The following is a 27,668-nucleotide window of genomic DNA, read 5'->3' as shown; positions in this document are numbered from 1 at the left end:
TGAAATATTAGAATTATTATAAGATTCAAAATTTATGTTGCACTGTATTTTTTTTTTTTTTTTTTTTTTTTTTTACAGAAAGAAATGCTCTGAGTGAATTTAGAACATTTACCTCGCGATATTTGTACGATTCTTTCTTCCGATTCGGTCACGTCTCGATATCCACAATCCATCACAAACACATGGTTAACCTTGTACGTGCTGCACACGATTCTCCGGATCTGTTATTTTGTATCTCGCGATTATCCGCTCGCAGCATCCATACCACTTCGGGACCGTTTCCGTAATCTGATATGCTCCGAGTGCCACAAACCATCACGTGCTGGCGATTATTGTGCACATACCTAAGGTCCACCTCAATATCCTATAGTCAGATACCGGTTCGTTTCTGCATTTCACAATGTAACGAAACGTGCGAGAAAGAAGTTCAATTAAATTTCAGAAGCAAAAAGAAAAAACGATTATGGGTACAATTTTTAATTTACGAGTGTAATTTGTTCACAATTTTGAAAAGGCTAATTCAGAAATATATAGAAACGTGCACATTAGAAACACGTTGATACGCATAAAATTACTGTTTTCATATTATGCAGATTCTCAAATGGCTAGGAGCATATTTAAACATATAATTATCAGTTGATAGTCTGCAGCATGAAAAGCAGATAATATTTCACGGAAGTGCAACGCCTCCTGCATGACCATACGCGGCTTGATGAGCATTACACGCGTTAATGATAAAACTCACCGCTGCGCGTTCTACAACTTTCTTCAAAAATATGACGCATCGCCGAGAGAGTCGCTCATTCGCAGTTAAATATTAACGGGCGATTTGTGTCGCGCGCCAGGATTTACGATAATTCCACTGGCTCTGAGAAGGAGACACTATCACGGCGACGATTTATTGTCCGCGTACATCTTACCCACGATGCACCGTTATACTTCGTACGTGCCGCAATTGTGCTTGAACGTTACTTCTAAACACAAAGCGTATCGTTTAAGAGACATTTGATCGCGGATTATGTTAGAAAATGACATTGTTAAAAATTATAATGATGAATTATTCGATTTTGGACGCCATTATATTTATATTTTAATTAACAGTACGCGTTTTCAGTGAGGAAAATCTCATTTTTCAATGAAGATAAAGAAAATACTGGTTTCATATGAATTAGGAAATATCAAAATATTTTATTTTTCATTTTATTTATCAAACAGAATTTAATCTGTTCAATCGAACACAGCTGTACAAAGAAACGTTTATTTGTCAACTTAATGTGTTTCGCATACAATCAATATTTGCATATATTAAAATATTCTATGAACATGCAATGAGGTCGTCAATTAAATATATTACTGTATTGAATATACATGTTGGTGTTTCAAACACCTCGCTGTTTCTATCACATATTCTTAATTCAACTCTTATTGCGATATAAATTTAAGCCATTTTACACATAAAAGATATCTTAAAATATAAAAGTGTATTACTTTCTGCAAATAATTTTATTTTATTTATTTTCTTAACGGCATTCTAGTCCACGACTTATTATTACATCTCGGAACGTATTTAAATTATATTCTTCACATACCTTTCAAATTCTTCGATTGGAGTGATTGGAAAGTGTGTGTTTAGTCCAAATTCTATTTTAGAACGGACGGATTTTGTCTGTCATTATTTAATTTCTGGCTCGTATATTTTTCTTTCTCCCAAAAAACACTAACAAAGTTGCTCTAAGAACAGATCCTTAAGCGCTATAAAGACATTTCTTAGAAAGAGTTGTTACCGCACTATTTGCACTGATATGGAAGCTCGGTTATTCTCCGACGGTTACTTTCAAACACGAGGAGATACTTCCTACAAGCAGCTGCAGACTGCTTTTCGATTGCATTTGCAATTGCTGTGTTGCAACCGGCAATTGGACGTATCGTGTTGCAATCACACGTTGCAGTTTCGGCGAAGGGGCTATTAATTGTTCGGTAGGCAGCAAGGAAGCGACGTGTATTTCTTGAATTCATGGGATTATTTTTGGTACAAGAGCAAGATTATTAAATGAATCCAAAGACAAATTGAGAGATTTCGATTTTCAATTAATTTTTATAATATTTACAGCAGTTGTCAACTGGATTGTTAATGAATTGTCGAGAATGAAATGTTGCCATTCTTAATATTTATAGAATTACTAATTAATTTGTTTTTTATTAATATCAATTAATTTAATTTGTACAAATATTTTACTTTAATTAGACATTTGTCAAATTATAAGATTGCGAAAATAAATATAGTATTTTAGAATGAGTAATCTTTTTACGCGGTAAAAGGTAAACGGATTTAATTGAACAGAAATAAGCCTTCCGTGGGACATTCAATTTTTTGATGTATTTATTTTGATTTAACATTACCTTTTTGATATCAAATCTCTCACTCTAAGTTATTTAAATATTAGATTAGATTAAAACAGGGAGTTCTGTATGTACACTGAGATTAGTTCAATAAATACAGGAACTGGAAGGCACAATGCAATGACTACTGTACAACACTGATATTCCAATCTTATTTCAACTAGCTAAATATTAAATTGTCTGAAAACAAACTGCATATTTTTAATACTAAGTCAATGCAAATTTTGCTACCACTTTTCGATGTAATATTGACTGAAATGCAAATAAATCGATTCAGCGTAGAAATTATTCTACAAACGTGTGTACCAAGCTTACAAAAAGTGTGAAAGTCCGCAGTCTATTTTCGGTCAATTTATTAAGACAAACACTTCTGCTAAATATACTATCTTCTGTCAAACACCTACCATTATAACGATGCGGTCACAAGTGTTTTCACTTTATTCTTCGTCAACTTCACCCACTTTCGAAATACGAGTCTGTCTTTCGAGCGGAAGAAACCGCTATGCGTTGCTCTCCGTCACGGCAACGCTCTTCGAGATTGGCGTTAGGATGCTCGACTCCTGATCGGAGTTGGGCGGAGTTAGAGCCACCTGCGATGTGATGCTGCTTTCGACACCGGCTTCGTCGCCGGACTTGGTCACTCCAGCGGCATTGTTGACGATGCACTTCTTAAAATGGGTCCTCATATTACTACTCTGCGAGAATCTGCTGCCGCAGTTCGTGCAAGTGTACGGCTTAGTGCCGGTGTGATAATTGAGGTGGGTCTTCAGATGGTGCTTCTTGGTGAAGGCTTTCGAGCACAGGTTACACTGGTAGGGTTTCAAGCCGGAGTGCAGTCTGGTGTGGAGGGTCATGTTGGAGCGATCAGCGAACGCTTTCTGGCAGACCTGGCACTGGTACGGCCGCTCGCCGGAATGGGTTCTCAGGTGCTGTTTCAGCAGCATCTTCCGCGAGAACGCCTTGCCGCATTGCTCGCACTGGTGCGGCTTTACGCCCGTGTGTATACGCACGTGCATATTGTAGGCCACTCGCTGGTTGAAGCTCTTGCCGCATTCCGCGCAGCCGTATTCCTTGCGGTTCCGGTGGATCTTCATGTGCGAGCTCAGGTAACCACGGTCGTTGAAGTATTTGCCGCATTCCGGACAAGTGGCGGCAAACTCCCGGGTGCCCTCATGCACGCTGCGATGGTACTTGTAATTGCGCAGCTGCGAGAATTGCTTCCCGCAATCGGCGCAGCGAAACGGCTTCTCGCCGGAGTGCGTTCGGCTATGTGTCTGTGATGAACACACGAACATGACGATGTTTAGATAGCTATTTAGAGCTAGAGAGTCGCAAACGAAGGGGACAAGTCAAGATATTGGACATGATTTTAATTGTCGGAAGAGAGACAGTCCACAAGAAAAATGATGATCGAGTCTTGATTGTATTATATTGTTGTATAATAGATAATTTCATATTTTTCTATGATGATGTTATTGTTTTTTGACGCGTGATGTAGGCGGAACTTAAATACAACTTTGACCAACGAATATTTACGTAATCTACGCCTTACAAAAAAAAAGTATTAGATTTATTTAAAAAATCCGAAATTTCTTATTGCACAACCCAATAATAAGTGATCGAAAAATCGACAGCAATCATTTCTTCAAATTTAAATATATTTTTTTTTATTATGACTGTCTTATAGACATATTTTTTTAATGTACTTAATGCTGTTTCTAAGTGTTTGATACACGGATCTCAAGTGATTTGGCTGTTTAAAGCTACAGTCTGCATAATTAATATTTAATTAATTGTTTTAATAAGATACAATACCTTGAGCGATGCTCTCGTGACGAAGGTCTTCCCACATTGATCGCACCTGTGATCGTCGGCCGATCGTCCACGCACTATTTCCGTGCTGACGATTGCCTCGTCGTTGTTGTTATCGTCGCTATTAACAAATATCCTCGCAATTCTCTCCTCGTCATTCTTCTCCGCGCTTTCTATCTCTATCTTCGTTTCCTTCTTCTCATCGGATTCGATCGTATCGCACAGTCTACTGATCGGATGCGACAATTCGGGTTTTGTCGGCGTGTGTGGCACTATGTGTGTCGAATATTCGTTATTTCTACTCGTATTCGTGATAACGCTGTCGTTGCTGACGGACAGCAACTGCGTGAGTGTGTTATTAGTCTGGAGGGACGGTTCGTCATTTCTCAGTGTGTTTGTAAGTGGCGCGATTTGATTAGAGGATGCGAATGGAACTGGAGATCGATAGGTCTCTTGGATCTTCGTTTCAGGACTACTTATTATCTCGGTCCGTGATCTCGAGTCGCTATTAAGGCTCATTTCGCAGGTAGAAACTTCAAAACCGTAATGCCCGTCGCTTCTCGGAGAATGGACCTTCGGGCTGATCGCTATTACTGTGGATCGCGTTGGTTCCGGAGTCAGGGGCTTCTTTTGGATTTCCTGCAACAGTTGTCAAAACAATTTTTTTACGAATTTAATTTTTATTTTAAAAACAATTTATTTTAAATGACGAAGAATTTCGAAATTTAAAAAAAATTTGTTTTACCAATGTTGTTTTTAAATCTTACAGTTTTTTGATTAGTTTAAAAAAAGATATTTAAAGTCATGTATTATTTATAAAAAAACAAAAAATATTATATATTAACTTTCTAGAAAATTGCATTTATGCGCAATACTAAATCAGCATATCTTTGTAAACGACCGACCATATATACGTAAAATGGAGTTGGCCAAGTTTAAATTTATCCATCCGTTCATTAATTTCATGGAAGGAGGAAAAAAAGCGACCGTGATGTATTCGCGTGGAATTGAAATTGTTATGGTGCGACGCGTTTCAATGAGCTAGAAAGTGATGTCTAGATTTAAACAGCTTTGTTTTTTTTACGATTTTCAGTCACGGTCGATTTTAAACAGTCACGTTCGTACGCTTGTTAATTTCAAATGATGCACCGAAATGTCAAGGTATCGCAGATGTTGTGCAGAATTATCGTCTAATTCTGTCTTCTCTACACATTCGTGATTTGTTTTTCAAATTCACATAATTATTTAGTATTTGGCTTTAAAAAAGAAATCTAATACTCGAAAACAAAAGCTAATGACGCTAACTTATTATTAATTTTTACTAAATAGTTTACCTTTGAAGTAAATAACTTTAGATTCTTAATATTTATTCCACGGAAAAATGTTCATTGCGAATTTATTCATTAAAGAACAGTTTCTAGATGCTACATGCGGCTAATAATCGTACAGTTCCCATCTCAAACGCTAAATGAAATGCTTATAGCGTCTGCCTGCAGCGTTAGTTGCACATAGGAATGTTTCGCATAATGAGTTGGAAGAAAGCAGCAATTAGAAAGCAGTTAAATTGTGACAATTTAACTGGCATTGCCTACCATTTGAATGCGATAGCAATGATTGACGTGGTAGCAAGGCTGATTATCAAGACGCTTATTATTCGCGTCTTAATTACATTCATACTAAACAGAAGTCGCGTATAAATAAATAAAAAGTCGCAATTAAATTTATGAAATAGAATTTACATGAGAAGTGCAGTATAGATTATCATAATATTTTTCTACATTCTCTGCATTATGTAGCGACGAATAGGATCAAAGGACGTGCATGGAATTCGCTTCGTTGAATCGTAGCTTTCATACTTCCAATATTTCCACTCGACCTTTGCTACCGATCACTACTTTGTTATCTGTTTGTTTAATCGCTTTCCAGACGTTGTCAATACTTTCTATCACACTTGCGTATGTGCTATATAATATTTTATATCTCTTTCCCGGGAATTTTCCCATTCAAATAAATCAAATTATTCGAAATCAAAGAATCTAGAGTTTAGTACAAAGATTAATATATTGTCTCTCAATAAAAAAATCAAATACGTTTGAAGATTCAAAGAACTTTATGAGGAATTTATTCTGATTTTTTCTGCTTCTCTTTTATGATAAATATGCATATGTCCCCATCGCGCGAAAAGAAATCTCGGTGAAAGACGAGTGCAATCACATCGCGTTTCATCCTTATCCGGTTGAAATCACGGCCGATTTCGGTGCAAGCTGCGGGGTCTGCCTGCTTGTGCAAGCGGCAGGCAGTCGCTGCGACACGATGACAATCCGCGAAATCTGGCACGCATCCCGTCGCCGTCGAAAGAGAAAACGCGCGAGTTTGCAGATCGCGCGCGTAATAACGCGCCGAACTCGTGCAGCTGGCATCGCCAGCTGGCGATGCGCAATCACGGCGGTTTGATAAACTGGCTAACTGATAGCTGCATTAAGCGGAACGACATCAAACTCAAGTGAAGGGCGACGACGCAGCTGGGAGCGGCACCCCGTCACTTGTTAAGGCATGTTAAGACACGGATGAAGCGTACAATCAATATATAGCGCATACAAATCTTCCATGTTTTTGCAGTTGTTTAGATTCTAACGTGTTTACGGGTTTTAAATTCTTTCACGCAATGTGTATCACATGCAGAACACATTTCCCATAATTTCTCCTGTACTCAAGTTCTTTTTTACGACTTTCTCCTGACATCTCTCAAATACATCTCTAATACTAATAAGAATTAATAAGAAAAATTAATATAAACTAGTTTAATTAATTTCTAAACATTTAATTTGATTCCACTTTCCGTGATTAAAACAAGCAAAATTTGAAAAAAAAAAAAATAATTTGTCAATGACTGAAAGGATTAAATCATGTTGTTTTCACGCTTTCTACGTATCGCGCCTTTTGGTTTGTTCGTAATAATGTCTATGTTAATGTCATTTTATTCGACACATAAATTTTCAATGATATTCAAAACAAGATATAATTTTCAATAAATGTTTGAAGTTGATTTATATTATTATTTTATAATTTACAAATAAATCACGTCGTTTTTATTACAAATAAAACTCCTCAGAAATGTGATGTCACATTCTATATATACCGAGTAGAATTTAAATGACATCTCTTCTAGTCACGTTGAGTCCCATATAATCTCGTCTCATCTCGTTTCGTCCAGTCATGGATATTTACTGGAAGACACAGATAATACCACGCGAGACATTAAATTGCGGTAATTTTGAAACTGACCTAAATTAACCACAGAGTATGATATTTGATTTTTAGGACTTCTAGAATTATTAATATTAAAAACTAATTACAAATTGAAAAATTGAATTAAAAAGTTATGTGAAATAGTGAAAACTTAATGAAGAGAAAATTACTTTATTGTTTCGGTCGAGGCAGCGTTTCTAAACGTGATTTAAATCTTCATATTTTACAAGTTGAAAATAGAAGAAATATGAAATAGGGCAAGGGACAAACAACCGTTTCCTCGCACTTCCGCGTTAATTGATTGGTTGGTACGGCAAGGACGATTGATGCCGTTGCATTCATGATGCAAAGACCACGTTTTCTATATAATTAACTTTACCATTACCGTGAACGATTTATGGAGATAAGACTGAGATATTGAAACTATTTTCTCTCATTAATCTTGCGCACCGCCGTGGATGACGTGCTGAACGCGTCCGTGTGTCCGCGTCACTTTAAAGTGCTTTGCTTCTACCGCATTAATTAAGGGTGTAACGGTTTATCCTCTTCTCGCCTCGTTTCGAGAAAATTGACGAATGATAGCGCGTGGCTAGACTGTGGGCTGTGCGATCTGGATGGATTGCAGCGTGCTATCATTCGTCAATCCTTTTCAATTGAGGATGGCCAAACCCCGATGGCCGAAACGTTTGTTCATTTAGAGTTTGTATGTTTATAGATGTTTATAGATGTAAACAAAATCACATTTAGATGTAAATTGGAGCGCTAGCTCCGGCTCTGTTTAGCTTGTAAAGATTTTTCGAATTATTATCTTAATTATTATTGCGAAAATTGCAAGACTTTTCCGTTCAGTTTATCGGTACACGTTGGCCTTAATATTATGAAGCACCTTATATAGTGGAAAGTTGAACACAAATCGATAAGGCAACGAAAATACTGCTGAAGATAATGGCTAAAATTTATTATTTACATAGATAATACGCAGAGAAAGGTCATAACTTATCATTATTTTATTTATTACATGTTTCTCAACTCTACGCGAGATATATTTCGTATTTATTAGATTACGCAAAAATTAATTGCCATATAAATTATGACATTGGCGCGATTATATTTATTATCATGGACGCTTAAATTTCCATAAATTTTTGAATCTCCATAATTATTCGCGGCGATCGGGTTTGTCTTCTCTTTTCTTTTTTTTTTTATTGCTTCGCAATCTAATCCAATACCAGTTTTTATTATTGACTGAGTAAAAACATTTCGGTGCGATTATGTCGCTAAAAATGTTATTCACCTCGGCATAGTTCCCACACTGGTGTATCTTTCTGTATAATACATTCACATGAGAATCCCTCTGGCAACGGGATTTCAACAGCTAGGTCGAAATCGTACTCGACGTCGTAATCAAATATGTATTGAACAAGAATCTCTATTCTTCGACGATCAGATTCGTTGAAGAAGATCAGATGTTTCATGATTAGAGCAATTGTCGACTATTGTAAAATCAACTCGTGTACTGTATTGAGGCCTTCGTTGCTATATGGACGCTGTGATACAACGTGTCTTAGAAATAACGGAACAATTTTTTATCCTAGAAATTGTTAATGCGTTGTTAAACTGTCGATGTGTTTGAAGAAGTTAAATGGATCGGAATATGTTTAAAGAAGCATGATTCTCATGGAAGAATATTCATATTCTAAGCACTTATATATTTTGATGTCAATGATGCTTGGAATTCAAAATTGCATTTAGAATCAATTTGTAGCGAAAATACTTCCGTCTCAAAATAAGTATAATATTTACATTTCCGAGTGATATTAAAATTAAATTAACAGTTAAAGTCACTCTAAAAGTGACTTTGATGTCGACTGATGATTTTCAAGGGGACATGCGGGCTTAATATTTACTTATCGAGTACTTACGTCATCGACATGACGTTGTAGCACGGCAGCCGACCGTGGCATCCTCGGTGAATGATGAGGCCTGATGATCTGGCGCCACGGCGATGCAGTGACACGATTGGCCACGTGTTTGCGGGAGGTTTTCCACCTACAACAACTTTCGCTGCAGCTGAGATCCTCGCCCGCCGTCACCTGCGAGGTGTAATCGAACCTCTCGGATGACCTCGTTCGACTAGCGGGACACTGCAAGGACGACGACGGTATCCCGCTCAGGTAGGGGCACTCGTCACGCGTTCTTCCGCAAAATTCGCCTCGCGACTCTCCCATGCTTCCATCCATCGGCTTTTCCGTCGAGCAATTTGCTTGCAATCTCCCGTATCCTGTCCTGATTCTTTCTAACGATTCCAACCCACTGTATTCTTCCGTGGATGGTCTTTCAGGAAAACAGGCATCTCGTTGATACGTATGGAAGGATGATTCGCTACTAGAATTTATCGCTAGGTTTTTGTCAGCAAGCATTATTGAGCTGCAATCCTTTTCCGTGGAAGGATCACCTATCGCTCTATCCTGATGCGAGAAATTACCAACTGGCCACGCGCTGGGACACCTAGAACCGAACGAAGGGCCAGGATTGTTGACTTCGTGAAACATTCTGGTGTCTCTGAGAATGTCTCTGTTGTGATCGGTCGCGAATATCCTGATGCAAGAGTCCTTTCTGTAGAGCGAATCTTCGTAGGGCGGTCTTTCCGACCTTCCCCAAGAATACCGATCGCACTGTAGGTACTTGGAGCTGATCTTCACGTCTTCTTTCACATCCTCCAGCTTGCAATCCTGTTCGTCGCAGATTGTCATCGCCGGCACCGGCGGAAGCCGGATGCGCAGAGTTTCGGCGGCATGCAGAAACGCGTTCAGCCGCACTCGCGGAATAGTAACGCTTCCAGTGTAGATGAAGCCGAGGAGAGCGGCGAGTTCCGGCGCCTCCGTCTCGGCCAGGATCACCGTGATCGGTTCGCACTGAGCGGTGACTTTGCTGTGCGCCAGCAACACTTCCTGTAAATAAAAATGACGTTTGGTTATTCTGGGAACGATTAAATTTTAGCGAGAAAATAATATTGATATTAAGATACTAGATAAGAAAGCAAGAAAATTTTTTTGTTTGGCAGGATGTATGGTGTTTCAGTTTTAGGCTAATCTCAAACAATTCGTGTATAATGATCTGGTAGAACTTTGAATCTTTGTATTGAAAATGTGACGTGTTACTTCTAAAGTAGTACGCAGGAAATAACATGCATCGAGAACATATATCAATTTGTTGAGGGATCGGTACATGTTGACTGCGTAAGTAGGCTAAATTCTACTAGTGTTCTCATTTTGAAATTGAAAACCGCACGAATTTCCTCGGTTATTTGGTATAACGGCAATATGTAAATCATCTACATAATTAAATTGCTGCCATCGACTTCGCTGCAAACAAAATAGCTCACAAAGAAATATAGTTCAGATAATCATCAGAGCAAATCTGTTTTTATGTTCGATACAATGTACAATTTACTATTGACATATATTTTTCTCACATTTCGTTTCAAACTTAATTCGTCAGAACTTGTATATTTTTCACGACTCAAAATGCATTGATAAATATTTTAGTATTTTTATTAAATTCTTTACTAGGACAAAACATTATTCAATTTTATTATTTTATCGAGAATTTTATATAAAATTATTAATACAAGATTATTTATATGTATATAACTATATTTAATGAATTTAAATACAAATAATACGTTGATGGATCCATCTAAGTACGATTAAATTAACATTTATTGAAGATTCCAAATTCGGACTTTCATACCGTTCAAAGATTTATTTTATGCGCTCGTAAATTTCACATTTGATTTACTTCATCCTCTTTCCCGTCGTTATTCGCACGGATAATGGAGCATGGACAACGATGAATTACGAACGTTTCATTGTTGCTTGAAGATTGTGCGCACAAGCAGCGCTGCACTGAGATAACTGTAATTATGTGGCTTGCGGTCGAATCGACGGCTCTTTTCAGAATTTTTACCGCGATAATTAACTACTATTGGCCGGTCACCGAGATCAAGAAACCAATTTAAATTAACCACCATCGTTTGTACAATTTTATTCATTTCGTGATAATTGCCATGCGCTTTCGTTCCATTTATACAAGATTACGTGAAAATAAAAATTGCAAATCTTTTTAAACATTATTCTTATATAAAAAGAATATTTATTTATATATAAAATTTCTACATTTCCCTGAAGATTCTACATTTTTTTCTTATTGATATTGATATTGTTATTAGCGTTGCAAAGTTGAAATATTCTGGTGTATTCAATCATTCTTCTTCACACCGCTCCGCAACCATTTTAACGGATCGTTGACGGCGTAAAATAGCGAGAGCATCATTCTTGCACGTAGAACGCAAATGAAACGTTAGTAAGCGCTCAACCGCGCCGACTGGCGGTTCGATGCAACTTTGCTGCATTGCTGTATTCAATGGCGTAGGTAGAACTTTCGAATCTTATGCAAGGATCGTCCACAGATTCCCATATTTCCTTTTTGCAACATCAATCTCGCAGTATTTCTTGTCATACAACTATTATTGTAACATAAATTATAATTTTTCAAAAACCCGAATTTTTAACCGCGCTTAAAATATCTGCAATGAAAGGTTTGTGTTCTAATTTTGTTGTCTCTATAAGTTATTTAAGAATAGAATATTGTAATAAAGTGACATTAAATAATTAATAAGAAATTTTTATCTTAAGGATATATTTAACATTAATAATATAATATTTAAGTGTCTGAATTTAAAATTCTGATATACTCTTCTTGATTTTCTTCTATATTAGAAAAAATAGAAAGAAATGGATTTGTAAGTTGTCTGTTTTGTCGTATGCATTTATATCTTTACATATTCTTATTGCATAGCAGGTTACACCCTTGGCAGTGCTACAAGGCCGAGTCTGTTTTTTCTATTTCCTTCTTCGCTAGAAGTGCTCTCTCGGACGTAATTACTTGGGATTAGTATTTGCATATATTGCACTCGAATCGTAAACATTTCCGGAAACATTGTAACTCTTCAAACCGGAATACATTCTATCACCAACGTGAAAGTATATAAATACATTATCGCGTGTAAATGCAAAGTTAGGCCTTTTTTTTTCTAGGCTAATGCGTTTGTTCGGCAGTGAGCTTCAGCAATGTAATTAACAATGTAATAAGCGCTTTTGATGCTATCTTGTATACATTTTGCGATCTCCAGGCAGTGTTGTTAAGTTTACGGTATAGATAGATATAGTATCTAGATACAAGTCTTCTTGTGAATCTTATTGCGTAGCTAACAATTTACATTTTGTGATAACTACATCTTTATCTTTACAATACATATCAATTTGCATCGCTAATTGCTACTTTTCTTTTAGAAAGTTTTTCTAGAAAAGTGTTTAGAAAATGTTTACAAATTTAAACATAAATCTTAGTTAATTTTGAAATTTTCTTTTTTTAACATTACAATTTAATTTTGAGAGAATTCATGTAACATTTAATTGTCAAAATGTTTAATACTTTTTATTATTATTTTTAGAAATTGTATATTTTAAAGTATGATGGTAATTTTTGTTATAATTTGTTTTTAATAAATCATAGACTGCACATGAAAGATAATTATCAGCGGAGATATTTATCATTTACAGTTATAAGTTTCTACAGATCTAGTATCTATAAATAGTTAATGATTATTGGTTTCAAGCTGTGCGACATTTTTAAACCTGTTTCTCTCAATTTATACGTCAACCCATCACGCGTGAAACAGTGATTACGCCATTGGGATGTATCAATCAAATACAATAAATGCAACAAATATCTGTAATTGCTAAACGGTTAATGATTTCAAGCTGTGCAAAATTTTTGAGCCTGTTTCCCTAGATTTATAGATCGATTTATCGCGCAATGTGAAACATCGTTGTCAGTATTTACCGATCAATCAGGATCACAACAATATTTTAACAAATGCGCTTTCTATCCCTATCTGATGCGATTGATCTTATCCACCTATTATGAAATTCAGATTGCGTTTGAGAACGGCAATTAGATCTTAATTATAGTAATTGGGTATCAATTTTCAAAGCGAGAGATCAAGTAAATTTTCGATCGGTCAATTTTAACTTCCCACGAAATAACGCGCAAAGTTTCGCACCTATTTCGCGTAATTGTAGGTATTCCGCGATGACTTACGTGCAACAGCGTGTTGCAACATTTTAAATACGTGCAGCTCGTGAGGGAACGCACGAAAGGAATTGAATCTTCAAGTCCGTAGTTTGCAATGTCGTGAAAATAATAGTTATTCAATGTAATATTTTAGTTTTACAAAAAGTCTCAAAATATTTTTCTATTATGGAAAAATTTTTTAGGGAATAATTGTTTTTGTTAAATTATTGAATGATAAATTTTTTTTCTGTATTTTTATTTCCATCAAAAATTAAATAAAAGGAATCAAAATTTTTGCAAACAAATAGATAAATATTTATTGTAGAATTGTGTTCAGCTTTTTTTTGCGAGTTTAAACTCACGATTTCATTCACTGGGCGAACCGGAGGTTAGATGATAATAAGCAGGGCGATTGTTATTACTGGCTCGGGATCAGAGTTCTCTGGTATTTAATGCAACATTTTGCACGCCTCGTGACGGCGCAATCGGTGCAAATATCATCGTCGTAGTATATCCGCAATATCGCAATACCGAACGAATATCATTCGATTTTTGCGGCAACGTTATTCGCGAGAAAAACATCGCGAGTAAGCGGGGCACATGCATTGATTTGCGCGCTCGGTATTGCGTCTAAGACAATAATTATATGATTTCGTGGCCGAGAAAACGCCGAGAGCCGCGATTTAATCGCAACTATGTGTTCGCCGTTTGAAATTATTCGAATCGGCGAACGTAAGCGCAATTAGAAATAATTACCGAGACGCGAGAGAGAAAGAGAAACGTACGGCGAGCGTAATCGTTAAACGGAACAAGCTCCGTTTAAGAATCCGTGCTCGTACAATATATAACGTCGACGTCCGCTAACGTCATGTGCCGTCAATGTCATGTTGTAGCAATTCGTAACGCAACTTAGGTAGCTGTAATCTAGCAAGTTGATTCATGTTATACGTAATGGCAACGTCATGCCGCAAGTTGCTACGTCAAAACATTCTCTCTAATAGTTTCAACGTAGTGTAATTGTAAAACAAATAAATGGCAAATTCTCGCAAAGTTATGTAAGAAAGCAATATTAAATGGAAGCTAATCTATAACTGGCCTGTGGTTGCTATATTTTTCTTTCGAAACATCAAATAAAAGATATAAAAAAATAATTGAAAGCGTGAGATATATAAAAGCGCTTGTAAAACTACTGATGGAATTAAGACCAGGAATAAAAATCGAATCGCTTACACATTAAATGATTGGAATCTGTAGCGTTCAATTGTAAAACAACAGAGTACGTAAGATAAATATGACAGTGCTCAGAAAGCGCAAGTGGCTGAAAAACGTTTAACAGCCGGCTCGTGCGAATCGCGCGACGTGAGAGGAATTTAAATGTCTCTACGCAAGGGAGATCGAATTGCGAAACGTGATGAGAGATGAAGCGAGCGTGAAGCATAACGCGATTTCTGCCAATCACGCGATATACGTATCACCGGGCACTATCAGTCATTAATCATTTCGCGTATCGATATGCCACGGATAAACCATTATGCGAATAACACACAGTGTTAAGAGCCGCGTTGAAATTATCTTTGCCTGCGGCATCCATGACGAGATTCCTGGAATCGGAGACGTGGTTGAACCTCAACCGAACGTGATACCATTAGAATACAATAGAATATGGCGAATTAATAAAACATAATCGACTCGCAATATTTCTCGCTGTAATTGCAATTAACAATATTAGCATTTTGACTATTATTCGGAGTCTCATAAATGTACGATCGTGATTTTCTGCAATAGCTTATGCAATTTCAAACTATTTTAAGATGCAAATCGGTACTGCGATTCGAAACAATTATATTTTTTTCCATGTATATTGAGGCTTGGATTATTTTTACATAAAAGCGTGATTTTCCAGGAAAGATAAAAATATTCAATCTCTATTTTCCCAGCAATTATTTAAAAACGGTGTCGGTATATTAGTTTTTAATGTTAACCTTGTATTATATATATAGCTTCAGGCCGGCAAAATGAAAAGATTCAATTGATAATGTTGATATTGATCGGCAACACGGATATATGCAGTTTATAGTGCTATTCTATATGTTGTCACGGTTACGCTCCGTTGCCCAATGTTTTTATCCGTCAGCATTCTGTCTTTTAAGTGAAATAATTTGTCATCATAATGTTATCTAGCATGTTGATCTCATGTTTTAATGCAAAAAATACGCCAATTGAAATTCAATCATGTTATAATTTAAAGTAATTACTAAAACGCTGAAGCTTTCTTCAGAATCCATTTAACAGTCCAATTCCATACATACATAAAAAAAAAATATTCTTAAACTAAAAATGAAAATTCTTCTATGAGTGTACTCTCACAATTTCCTCTCTAGCGAAGAGAATTCCTCTCAATATTAGTTTGTCGACACATTATGTCTCTGAGGCAAATGTGCGAAAGGACAGATAGCGTCGTTTTCTCTAAAAACAAGTGTACATCGAAAGAGGAAATCTATGATCACCTATGACGTAATGCACTAATGTCTATCTTACATGTATTTCCTTCTCGCGTGTGTATTATTTTCACATTTGTTTGCTGTAAAATCTATTACAGATTACAACACATTCAATGTTTCATTTAAATTAACTTCAAAGAAAAATTAGTAAATACTTTTTTAATTGAAGAAGATGAATACTATTTTTTAGGATATCTCCTTTCTATCTGAAATGAACTCTTCTTGAAATGAGACGCATATTTTGGTCCTCTATATTTTTTTTTTAATGAAGGATCGTATTTTAGAAAGAGATTTGTGAGTCATCATTTGATGCGAATTGACTGCTAAGTGTTGAGGCAAATGTTAATAATAGATGTTGGTGGTCGACACGCATACAAATAATACGCAATTTTAAATTCAAGAATATAAATTCGACTTATTTATACAAGTTGAAAGGAGGTGTGGGTTTAGATAGTATTCTAGAGTTAACGCATAGTCATTAACAATTAATATCTCAATGTTTCAAGTTATAACCCGTTCCTACTCGATTGTAATTAACGCGAACCGTTATTAATTTAAATCTATTTCTGAATAGTGGTTTTGCTTGTCAGTAATCGAATGATTGGATTTCCGCGATTGATGTTAATATCTTTTTTTTTCTCAATTTTCTACATCAAACAGCAATTATAATTTGCGCTGTCGACACCGGCGTTGACTAATAAATGACACAACTCGACAACGTTCGCTTTTACGAGTGATCGATATTAACATATTTATTTCTGCATAATTTCTATATATTGCTTAGAAATATCACGTTTGAAGATTACGTAAAATTGTACACTGAGAAAAAATAGATGCATACAAAATAGATTTTTTTAATTTGCATTTTGTTGTCGGATTTTGATATAAAATTAATACACGTGTAAAACTGTTCCCGAATTTTAATGATTTAAGAAGTATAAGAATGACGTGTGTGAAGATTTAAAAACGCATATGAGACATTCATTTCGACACAGCATCATTTTTTATACATTCATGTCGATTAAAAAAAAATATTTTGCATAAAAATATATTAATTATTTAAAACAACTTGAAAAATACTATATGTTCAAGAAAAATTTTTTTTAATATTAAATACATAATTTTATCTTTTTTAAAAAGATTTGTATGCGAGAGATTAAATTTTTTCGTTAAGAAAAGGTTATTTAATATATTTATCTAAAGAATTAGATTACTATGTTAAAGAGATTTTTTTTTTAGAAACCTTTTCTTATAATATTTTTTGTCTCCAATTTCTCTTTCTTCATATAACAGAATTTAAATAAATCTTTTTATCTTGTGATAGAAGAAAGAGTAACGACTTATAAACACGCCTATGTTTTGCATATTCTTGTAATATATTAAATATATATCTACGCCTCTGTCTTCATCTTAATTTAAATTAATGGAATTTATCTCGCTCGCCTATACAATTTGTAATCGACATGTTTTAACGCAAATGCAGATTATGCAAATATGCAAAGTTGTGAATAATGCAAATGTTTAATTCTAAAGAATTGATTCGCAACTGATAATGCGCGCGAAGCGAGTTTTCTTTTCTTCATATTGTTAGAAAGCTAAATTTGTGAAGTTGCGTGATTAATTTGAATATTTTCTCTTATTACAAAAAAAAAAATTGAAAAGTCTCAAGATCGGCTGTTAACGATAATAAATACATGATATTCGATACGCGTAAAACGCAGCAATTCTGTTCTTATATTTTTTATTGCACGCTCGTATTTTATGTGCGCATGTATATTTCATCCCACGTGTTATTTATTTCAACATAATTTCAATTCAAGATTTAATTGCCCAGTTTTTATTATAATATTGAATCTATTAAATTCTTGCTATGGAAAAATTAGATTTAAGTTTAACGATAAATTTGTATCTGAAATAATGGATGATGAAAAAATCTAGGATACATCTAACAAGTGTACATCTATAAGTAAACATTAGTTCTGTCAAGATACATATTTTTTTACCGTTTCTTTTATTAAGGTCAATTTCTCAGATTCTGAAGATAATTCTAATTTTTTTTTTTATGATCTCTGACATAACATATGTTGTAGATTTTTTTTACAAACTATTGAGACTTTTATAAGATAGTATTTTATAAAAGTATCTAAATTATTTAAAAAAGTTAAATTTGCGAAAAAATTGCTGTTAGATTTGCGTAGAAATCACCGAATTTAAATAAAAGATTTATTATATCTCGCTATAAAAGATATAAGAAACTTCTACAATACAATATTGGAAATACCAGAAAACAAATAAATGAACATTTCAAAAATCATCGCTATTATTATATGTCTGTGTCATCTCAGAAGTCAGGTTCGAATAAACTCATGAATTTATCTTATACATAACTCAGATCGATGTGATTTCTGTCTGATCCTCATCTGAATAAATAAGTAGTTCTTACAACAATTTCTCGAATTAGGGAACACTCTCAATATAACGTTACGAGAGCCCCGAAGTAATGTTAAAAGCGCTTCGATTTGCATGCAGAAACGATTTGGATGCGTGCCGAGAATATCGAGTCGCGCGATTGAATTAATACTTGCTGTGATAGCGGATGATGCTCGCCGTAGATAAACGCGCACAAATCGTTACAACTCTCTTAACTTGCAATGTACTTGCAAACGATAAGGATCGATCGATTACTTTGCTATGTTAGATTCTCTAGCGATATGTTTGTGATATGTTAGCAGTTAACGAAATTGCTCTAGGCGAGACAGAATGGGATCGCGAGAAATCGCCTTTTTTCTTAAAAATAAAATTGTGGGAGGGATTGCAACACAATTATATCATGTATCTGTAAACAAAATCATATCATACATATTTTCCATTTGCATTACTACTTTTATTAATGCTTAGTCTTCTATAATGCATTAAATTAATAAGTTGTTGCTGTTAAACAATTAAAAACAGTTCTTGGACATAGTTCTCTTTTCCTCTTGCTTCCTAACGAACCGAGCGACTATTATCTTCAATTAGCTTCCTCTATTAACATCTGCGAGCGTCACGATTTGTCACGGACTTAAAGCATGATCACAAATTTATTATGTATGGCCCAATTATGTAGTTTCATTTCATATTAGATTAAATATATTTAAAAAATTTAAATTCTAAAATTAGAAATTTAAATTCTTAAATTTAAAAATTTTTTTCTAAATATTAGCATTTTTTATATACATATATAATGACTTACGCATTTTTGAAAAAACTGTTAAACAATTAAAACTTTTTTAAAAACTTTTTTAAACATTAAAATAATTTAGAATTTAATACGTACGTTAAAGGTTATTTGTAATATAAATCTTTTATAAAAGTCATTTTTATTAATAGAGAATTGCTTGAAAGTATAATATATTCATAATATAAAACACAAGACATTCTTAATATAAAAATTAAATGGAATATTTGAGATTTTTGTCAACAAAACAAATTAACATTAAATATTAAACTCTATTTTTTAACATTTTAAAAATAATTTTTTATTTTATTTAAAATCAAATATATTTTATTAATTTATTAAATTATAATTTAAAGATAATTATTTCTAAAACAAAAATAAAATTAGGCAAACAACAAAGTCACTGTTTAGTCGGTTTCTTTCACAATTAATATATTTTTTTTTTTTTTTTAATATAAAGTTTTATTTGTATCAGTTTTCATTTTTTCTCTTTCGGTAACGATCTGTCGATCTGTCTTCATCTAATTAGTTTCATAATAAATTTTAACTCTGCATCGTTTAATTAGCATTTCCTGAAGCAAATAAGCTCGAAAAATTTCTGCACTTAAAACGCCACCATCAGCATATCATCGTGATTCTGCCGTTATCCTGTCTCCTCTATGTATGTCATCGTTAATGGCTTGGAGTTTATTACAATAATTTTAGTTGATTAATTTAAATCGAGTATACAGACACGTGATATTTTTATATTACGCGTTATATTACGTGACATAATTTCAGTATATTTGCAACTTTGTTTCTCATTTTTCAATTTTTTTATCGTTTTGATACACGATCGCATTAATAGAAGCATAACTTAATTTGATTAATTAGTTTCTTTCTGACAAATAACGCGAAATTTCTTTGCATTTTATATTTTAATATAACGTGATACTTTTAAATTATAAACTTATCGGTAAAATAAAGGCGCTTGGCGGAAAGATATTATGTGTCGCGTGCTTACACACGTATCGACATCGTATCTCTTGATTGACGTAAGCATGTCGATGTGAAATATCGGTTCGTTTGCTTTCAAGTTACGATAATCTTAATTAAGCAATGAATACGTGATCTCGTGCTGCGCCGGCATCTTAATGATGACTCCAACCATGAGAAACACGTTCTTGCGCAGTGTCATGCTTACAAAAAGTACACGGGCACACCATAATCTGCTTGCTACAGATAACCATAACTTCTCATCATGCAACGTTTAAAAGGTTTTTGTTTCTATCGGATCTCCTGAAAATAAACCGTGAATTCTTAAATTGCATGTTTGCAGAACTGTTATATTTTGCTGTTTTTCTTTGCTGTAGCATGTATCTTTTTTAATGGACCAAGGCATACATATATTATTTTGCCACATTTTAAGAGAGCATGAATTGAGTACCTTGCATTCTCGAAAAATTTAAAAAACTAATAAATTAATTGTTTGTTACAATAGAACGCAAATAAAAAAAAAATATTTTATATGAATATAAATTTATATAAAAATAATTTAATTATATCACTAAGCTTTATGCCGATATTATTTTATTCAGAAATCTCTCAGCTTTATGTAGTTTTTATTCTAAAAAGAAATTAAATCTTTATAAAATACATATTGTTTTTATTAACAAAAGGTTGATAACTTTCAAAAATAAATAGAGCATGTACCAATTTACATTAAATTCTGCACAATGTTGTAATTCTTGGAAAAAAGCGTAATTTACTCGCATTGGAAAGCTATCATTGATTGTTTAAAGCTTCTTATTATTCTGATCAATAGATTTTTAAACATTACAAGAGGCAAAAGGGGTTGCCATTCCTTAGGTAATTATATATTGAAACCACATTGCATTTAATTATTTTCTCGATATTTATTTTCTTACTTAAAAAATATTGTTATGTAAAATTTCTTTTCTTAATTGAAGTATAAAAATGCTCAAAGTTAACAACGTACTTGTAATTAATTTTGTTCGTCCGGTATCGAGTATTTCAAGTGCCAGTATCACATTTCTCCAACGGTAAAAACTTCAACTCTCGATTGTAAAGATTTCTTCCTGCTGAAGTTGTTTATAAAAAGAAAAACGCGCCATTAATAATTACCAAAATTAGCGAACGGGAAAAAAAATAAACCATAATTATTTGAAATTATTTTACAACGTCACATGCTGAAAGGCCATAAAGTGTGCAATAAAATATCGTAAGAGAAACAAGCAAAAAGTATATTATTACTCACGCCATAAAACATATTCTACGAATTCCGAGTTATGGAGAGTCCAATTTAGATTTTAAATATGTTTTTATTAGACGTCGAGCAATATCTTTGGCGTAGTAATAAAATTAAATGTAAAATAAATTTTCTCTTTTATTAATCTAAAATAATAAACAAATAATTACGATGATAATATGATTTTAAATTTCTTAGTTCCACTTTTCAACGATATGTATTATAATTTACGTGCATTACATGTAACGTGCAACATACGTCACATTCCCATAAATTTCTCGGTACTAAAAAATACAATATACTGAGCGTGCTTCGTTATGACAATACTTTCTCACTCGCCGCATATAAGACTGCAAGAATTAGCACGTTTCGCTAATTGTATAAGTCGCACTAATTAGAACACGTGTGATTTTCCACGCTCATCAAGATGAAAAAGTCAGATGTAAAAATGAGTAGCGCAATCAAGTTCACAAATCGCGCAATATATTTCATAACAATGAATTCATTCAACGCTTACGGCACTTTCTGCAATTTTATAATTTTCTGTTACATTTATGTAATTAGTGTTACAAATTTTTCTTTATTCTTTAATATATCCTCTAAACTTTAGTTTTGTATAAAAGCATATTTAAGAATATGGTTCGAATTTATTTACACATTCGACTATGTGAATTTTGGAAAAGTTTAGATCTTGTATAAGATTTTCGTATTTTTTGAAACTCTCCAATATTCACAGTTGTTTCTTCTGCGTTTTTACGGTATAAAAAATAGCGCGTGGAGAATTCCATTGCTTCTTTCTTTTCACACCACGCAATGCACGCAGAATGGAGAAAAAGTGGGTATCTCGTATGGAAGAAACAGGTACTGGGTCAAATGGCAATAAATCAAGATGCTGGTACTCGGGAACTCGCGTACCGTACAGATAGCCGTACCGGAAAGACGCGACGCAGCAAACCGTTTCGGTACGCGTCAAGAGCCTGAAAAGGATAACCTGGTATCGTAGGAATGCGTCGTGCGAGCTTTATCGAAACGAAGGTCTAAGAATCTATCGGCATTGAAGTCAAGGTTACCATATTTGTAGCAAGAAAAAACACGTTTTACGGACGTTGCTTTTCTTTCATACATGGAACAGAAAGCAGCGAGACTGCCTTTCTAACACGATCGCAATATTACTTTTTCCGTCCGACTGAAGCAATTGAGACTCTTGTTACGTTTTATTGCAAATAATCCCACAAAATATTACGAATAACGCTGACATTGAGCGAAGTATATATATCTCTCGCTTCTAAATATTCTTATAATAACAAATTAAGAACTTTTATGGAATGAGATAGATACGACGTAAATACGATGATGAGCTAAACTGACTCGATGAATCCTAATTTGCAGAGAAATACGATAAATTTTTCTCTCCGACATTCCAATTGCTAGAGATTAGAAAGCGCAATTCGTGGCAGGAATCGCGTAGCAACGCATAATTGACAATTTTCACGTCGCTGACGCGACATTACTTTGTAATTGCTGGAGTGCATCGGAATTTATTTCCCCGATTTTCTTTCTGCAACGCGATTCCACTCACGTAAAAATGCACTTGATAAATATTTTATATGAGAAAACAATGAAGCGTGAGATAAGTTGTAATTTTAAATATACAAACATTTCTGTGAGAAGAAAAGACAGAAATTAGTGATTGTTCGATAATTCTGGAATTATACAGCGTTAAAAATTAAAAATTTGAAATAATTACATTTCGAGAAAATTTAGACAAATGGTGGACTTCTATTTTATAATTTTAGTTTATCAATTCATTAGAATCAAACTTTTATTTAACCAAGACAAGACGAAAGTCCCGTAGATTTAGAATCAATTCTTAAGAAATAATTGAAGAATATTACGATAAAAGATCAGAACATCCTAACGCATCTGCACATTAGCATCGCCGAGTTTACCATACTTGTGCTTGTCTCATTAATTTTGCGCTCATGTTCCAATCCAGTGGCGCAATAGTTTAACGATTCGCGCAACTCTGCGAGGTCGCGCGAGTGCAATATACATCGCAACGCATCGGCGCAATTTCAAGAAACTTGGCGCAGAAATTGCGCGATATCGCATTATCTTTATTTCCGTGTGACATAATTCGGCGGCATTAAACGCTCGTCAGCGCGCGCATACAATCGGTTTATATAGCAGCGGCGATTACGCGAATATAGTGAACAAACGGTATAACCAAACGAGAAATGCATTCATGTATAGGATTAACAACTCCGTCTGTTGTACGGCAACTAACCTGCTAATTAAACAGTAAAGTGAATCATATTTCCTTTTCTCGTACCTTTTATTTATGGGCGAGGATAATTAGCGGTACGCACATACTCGAGATGTCGCGTTGCCATAAAACTTTTAATAAATCATACATAAACCCAAGCCGATATAGTTGCCTTTTACAGTTAATTCTCTATTACTTTCGGACAAACAGTTATTTCCAAAATTAATTCAAAAATATGGAAACACAAAATCCATTTTTATGTTTATTAATTGTCGATAACATTGTACGTTACCAATATTTTTGAACAAACACATAACGAAAAAATTCTATAAAACAAGCATCAATTAGATTTCACAAAGTATCAAAATTTTTTAAATAAATTTAATCAATTATTTCAGTAAGAACGCGTCACAGGGAGAGAGAACAAAACTTGAAACAAAGATAATTGATTTTTCGTTATTCTTCAGTCGACTCATTCGTAAAAAAATTGACTCGTGCCTCATTTCTACAATGAATTGACTTAATTATCAATTTATATCTATCATTTTTTTTATACTGACTTGAAGATAGGGGCTAGCTGCTGATAAGACCAGACGATGCGCGAGGAATCTCTGGCCTCCTGGACAGCAGAGAGCCACATCGGCGAACCTTTGCGATAGCATGGCTTCTTTCAGGATGTCACGGACGTCCGATGCTTTCCCAGAAACACGGATCACCTCTCCCATCATGACTTTACTCGATATGATCAATGGTCGCCGGTGGCATTCACGAAAATTTCTTGACGAAGATTATTAACTAATTTATTTGCAACTCTGCGACACTTGCAATTGTCTTTGCAAAACTTGAAAAGTCCTTGACGCAGAGAATTATTTCTCGCAAATTATTATTTCTCCCGCTTTATCAGCTTTCACATAAATCTATCGCGTTGCGAAAATTTGCGACGCTCTTGAAATCTTACATACACTTAACTCTTCGCTCACATAAATTTGAGCGGAAACCTGCTTTTATCTTTATCTCGATCAAGTTTAATTGATTACTCTTCTATTTTGCGCTCTGATTCATAGCGGCCGTTTAATTGGAACATTTATGAATACCTTTGCGGATTTATTTGCGGTCTTCTTTAACAGGATCCGCATGCGAATTTCGTCGAATGTAGACCGATCGATATCATTTACATGACACTTGTTGGTGCTGAATTATAGACACGTGATTGTTGACACAATTATGGTAACGGTGTTGGCATCCGCAGTCAAATCGTCCTTGCAAGATTTATGGCTGACCGCATTTCTTTCGATCTCGCTTTTAATTCATATTCCCACCCGCTGTTAAAATCGATTCGCGGAATAAATCTTACGAATTAGATTTATTTTCATAGATTTTTCTCAATTTTGCGCATTAACACGGTTATTATCGGTAATCCGTTCATGTTTCCTGTCTGGCTGTTAAAATCGAATAAATCGACCACACTATAATCACACACACTCGTAGAAATCCGATATTTAATGGCTACTGCTCTTCCTGTGCATTAATTGAAGTTTCTATTTTATTATATTTCAGTAAACGGTGAAGCGGAATTTTTATAGCCCGCTTCGATTCGAAAGTGTTCTGTAATAAAGGAATTAAATTATTCTCCCTTATTTTTATATATAGTATTTTGTAAACTCGCATATGTATTAATGTAAAACGTCAGATCTGTGTTTGTATAATCATTTATTTCTTCATTGGAAGAGGCTTTGTAATCCAGCGTAAAAATAAAGGCACGCTTTTGTTACATAAAGTACATGCAATATTATCTCTATGGCGTAAATGGCATTATTCAAATTTTATTCAAACATAATTAATTTTTAATCAGTGTATACGTATTTTTATCCCTCGTTGATTCTGCTCTAATGAGGCGCTTTCATTAAACAATGTATACACAACACTTTCTTCCTTATCACTGTTCTATAAACCTATAAACTTCGATTCAAGTTTTTCTTCCCGCAATCGATTCTTTAATCGAGTACCTTTTGCAGTTCCGCGCCGCACGGTATTACGGCGATACCTCGATAATTCCAGAATGTTGTCGAACGAGTCGATTTCACGACAAATTTATACGTTGCTTGGGAACGTTTATATACGCGAATTATTGATCCGTCGTGATCAAGATTGTGTTAGTCCACTTTATTAACGGTAATTATTTTTTTTTCCTCTCAGATGACATCCTTGATCATCGTCGGAATTGGATCTCGAAATTATCGAGGTTGTTAACTTTTTTACATGCACGAATTCTTCGAATTCCTGATCAATTCTATCGATCGATTTCTATCGATCTGTGGTCATGAACGACGGTAGAATCGTTGTTTGTTTATTTTGTTCCGTTGCAATTTGCGATGCGTCACAGTTTCATGAAGTATTTATGATTTACAAAGATTTACGAAATGTGTAAGGAAAATCCTTCTTTATTCAATCAAGTGACATGAATAATCGCTTCACCGAAAACGTGCCGCTTCAGTCAATAAAAATTTACATGTACGTCAAGTTATCCCCTGTAAAGATTCTTCCGAATTAAATCAGTCTAATTGAACGATTAGTCGTTGATTAAATCAGTCCAACTCACAATATAATTGCATTAATTAATTGATTTATATTTTGTCTTCTCAGAGAAATGAGTTCTAATGAATTATCTTCGTCCTAGTAATTAGACGAGATCGACATATTAAACGTGTCGAGGTTGCATTTGTAGAGACAGATGCGATGGGCGCACCATCGATCTGCGGAGGAGAATTCGGGAGATCGTCAGCGGAAAGATCTTCGGGCCGCATGGCGCGTACTCGCGGATTCGCTTGACATATTCGATCTCCGCGCGCGTATCTCAAAATACCCGGGATCGTCTCTCGTGCTCTCGGGCGGATCGCGCTCGCGGCGCTCACACGAGGAGAACCCGTCGCTGAGCGACTCAGCAGGGCGACTGCCACCTGAAACGCTCAGGTGAGCAGAGACCACCTCTGCCACCGCGAGAGTGGTCCCTCCGGAGAGAGACGGAGAGAGCACTCGCAGGGAACTCCTCCCATGTCTCGCCGCTCTATCCCTCTCCTCGAACAGAATCACCTGTGCTCCTCTCTCGCGCACTATGCATCCGACACTCTGCATTTTGCGGTGACGTTTGCAACTTAATTGTAATTTTAATTAAACGTACGCAAGGTGATACGAATACACGGGGCTGCTCAATCTAAAGTATCTTAAGACGTCGTCATATTCGTTCATTTTGTCCATTATTGATTAAAATTTTTAACCAATTATCATGCGACTCAATATATTTTTATTGAACTATTAATTATTTTTTAATCTTACGTTTAATCTCTTGGACATGTCATACTGTCAGAGACAATTCTGATTGTGAATTGCGATGCATAAATATATATCTAAACATGATACCTTGAAATGTCCCAGATCAAGGATATTTAAATCGTCTTGTATATATTAAAACAATTTTATACATATTAAGACGTACATTACGATGATGGTTAACTGATACGATCGTGTATTTTCTGAAATATATCAGCTATTGCAGATGATGTTTATAAGCAAAGGAGAGATTAAAGAAAATAAGGATGCGAAGACGTTCAGTTAGAAAATTCATCAAAGATGACTCACGGATAGCTCGTCTGAGAATGTAGACATGTAGAAGTCATCTCACCTTGTTGGGAATTCTGATCAACGATTTGACGCTTTTTTTTTATTCTTGACAAATGAGTTACAGAGTTCTCAGAATTTACCTGACGTTGAAATAAATTGTAACGCGAAGCACGGAAACATATCTTTAATTTATCTGACATTCTTATTTTATCTTCGATA

At 34.7% G+C, this 27,668-nt stretch overlaps 1 protein-coding gene across 1 annotated transcript; it reads right to left on the bottom strand.

The window, feature by feature from the left end:
• Positions 1-284: 284 nt before the first annotated feature.
• On the bottom strand, positions 285-27,038 carry LOC105673480 (uncharacterized). The gene is made up of 4 exons (XM_012369137.2): positions 24,392-27,038; positions 9,384-10,412; positions 4,216-4,851; positions 285-3,674 (listed from the first exon to the last, which is right to left on the bottom strand). Exons 1-4 carry the CDS (start codon positions 24,557-24,559, stop codon positions 2,901-2,903), a joined length of 2,607 nt encoding a protein of 868 aa, XP_012224560.1. The 5' UTR covers positions 24,560-27,038; the 3' UTR covers positions 285-2,900.
• Positions 27,039-27,668: the final 630 nt, after the last annotated feature.

This window comes from Linepithema humile, chromosome 5 (assembly GCF_040581485.1).
Source record: "Linepithema humile isolate Giens D197 chromosome 5, Lhum_UNIL_v1.0, whole genome shotgun sequence".
Taxonomy (NCBI): domain Eukaryota; kingdom Metazoa; phylum Arthropoda; class Insecta; order Hymenoptera; family Formicidae; genus Linepithema; species Linepithema humile.
This window is presented reverse-complemented; position numbering and strand designations above follow the sequence as displayed.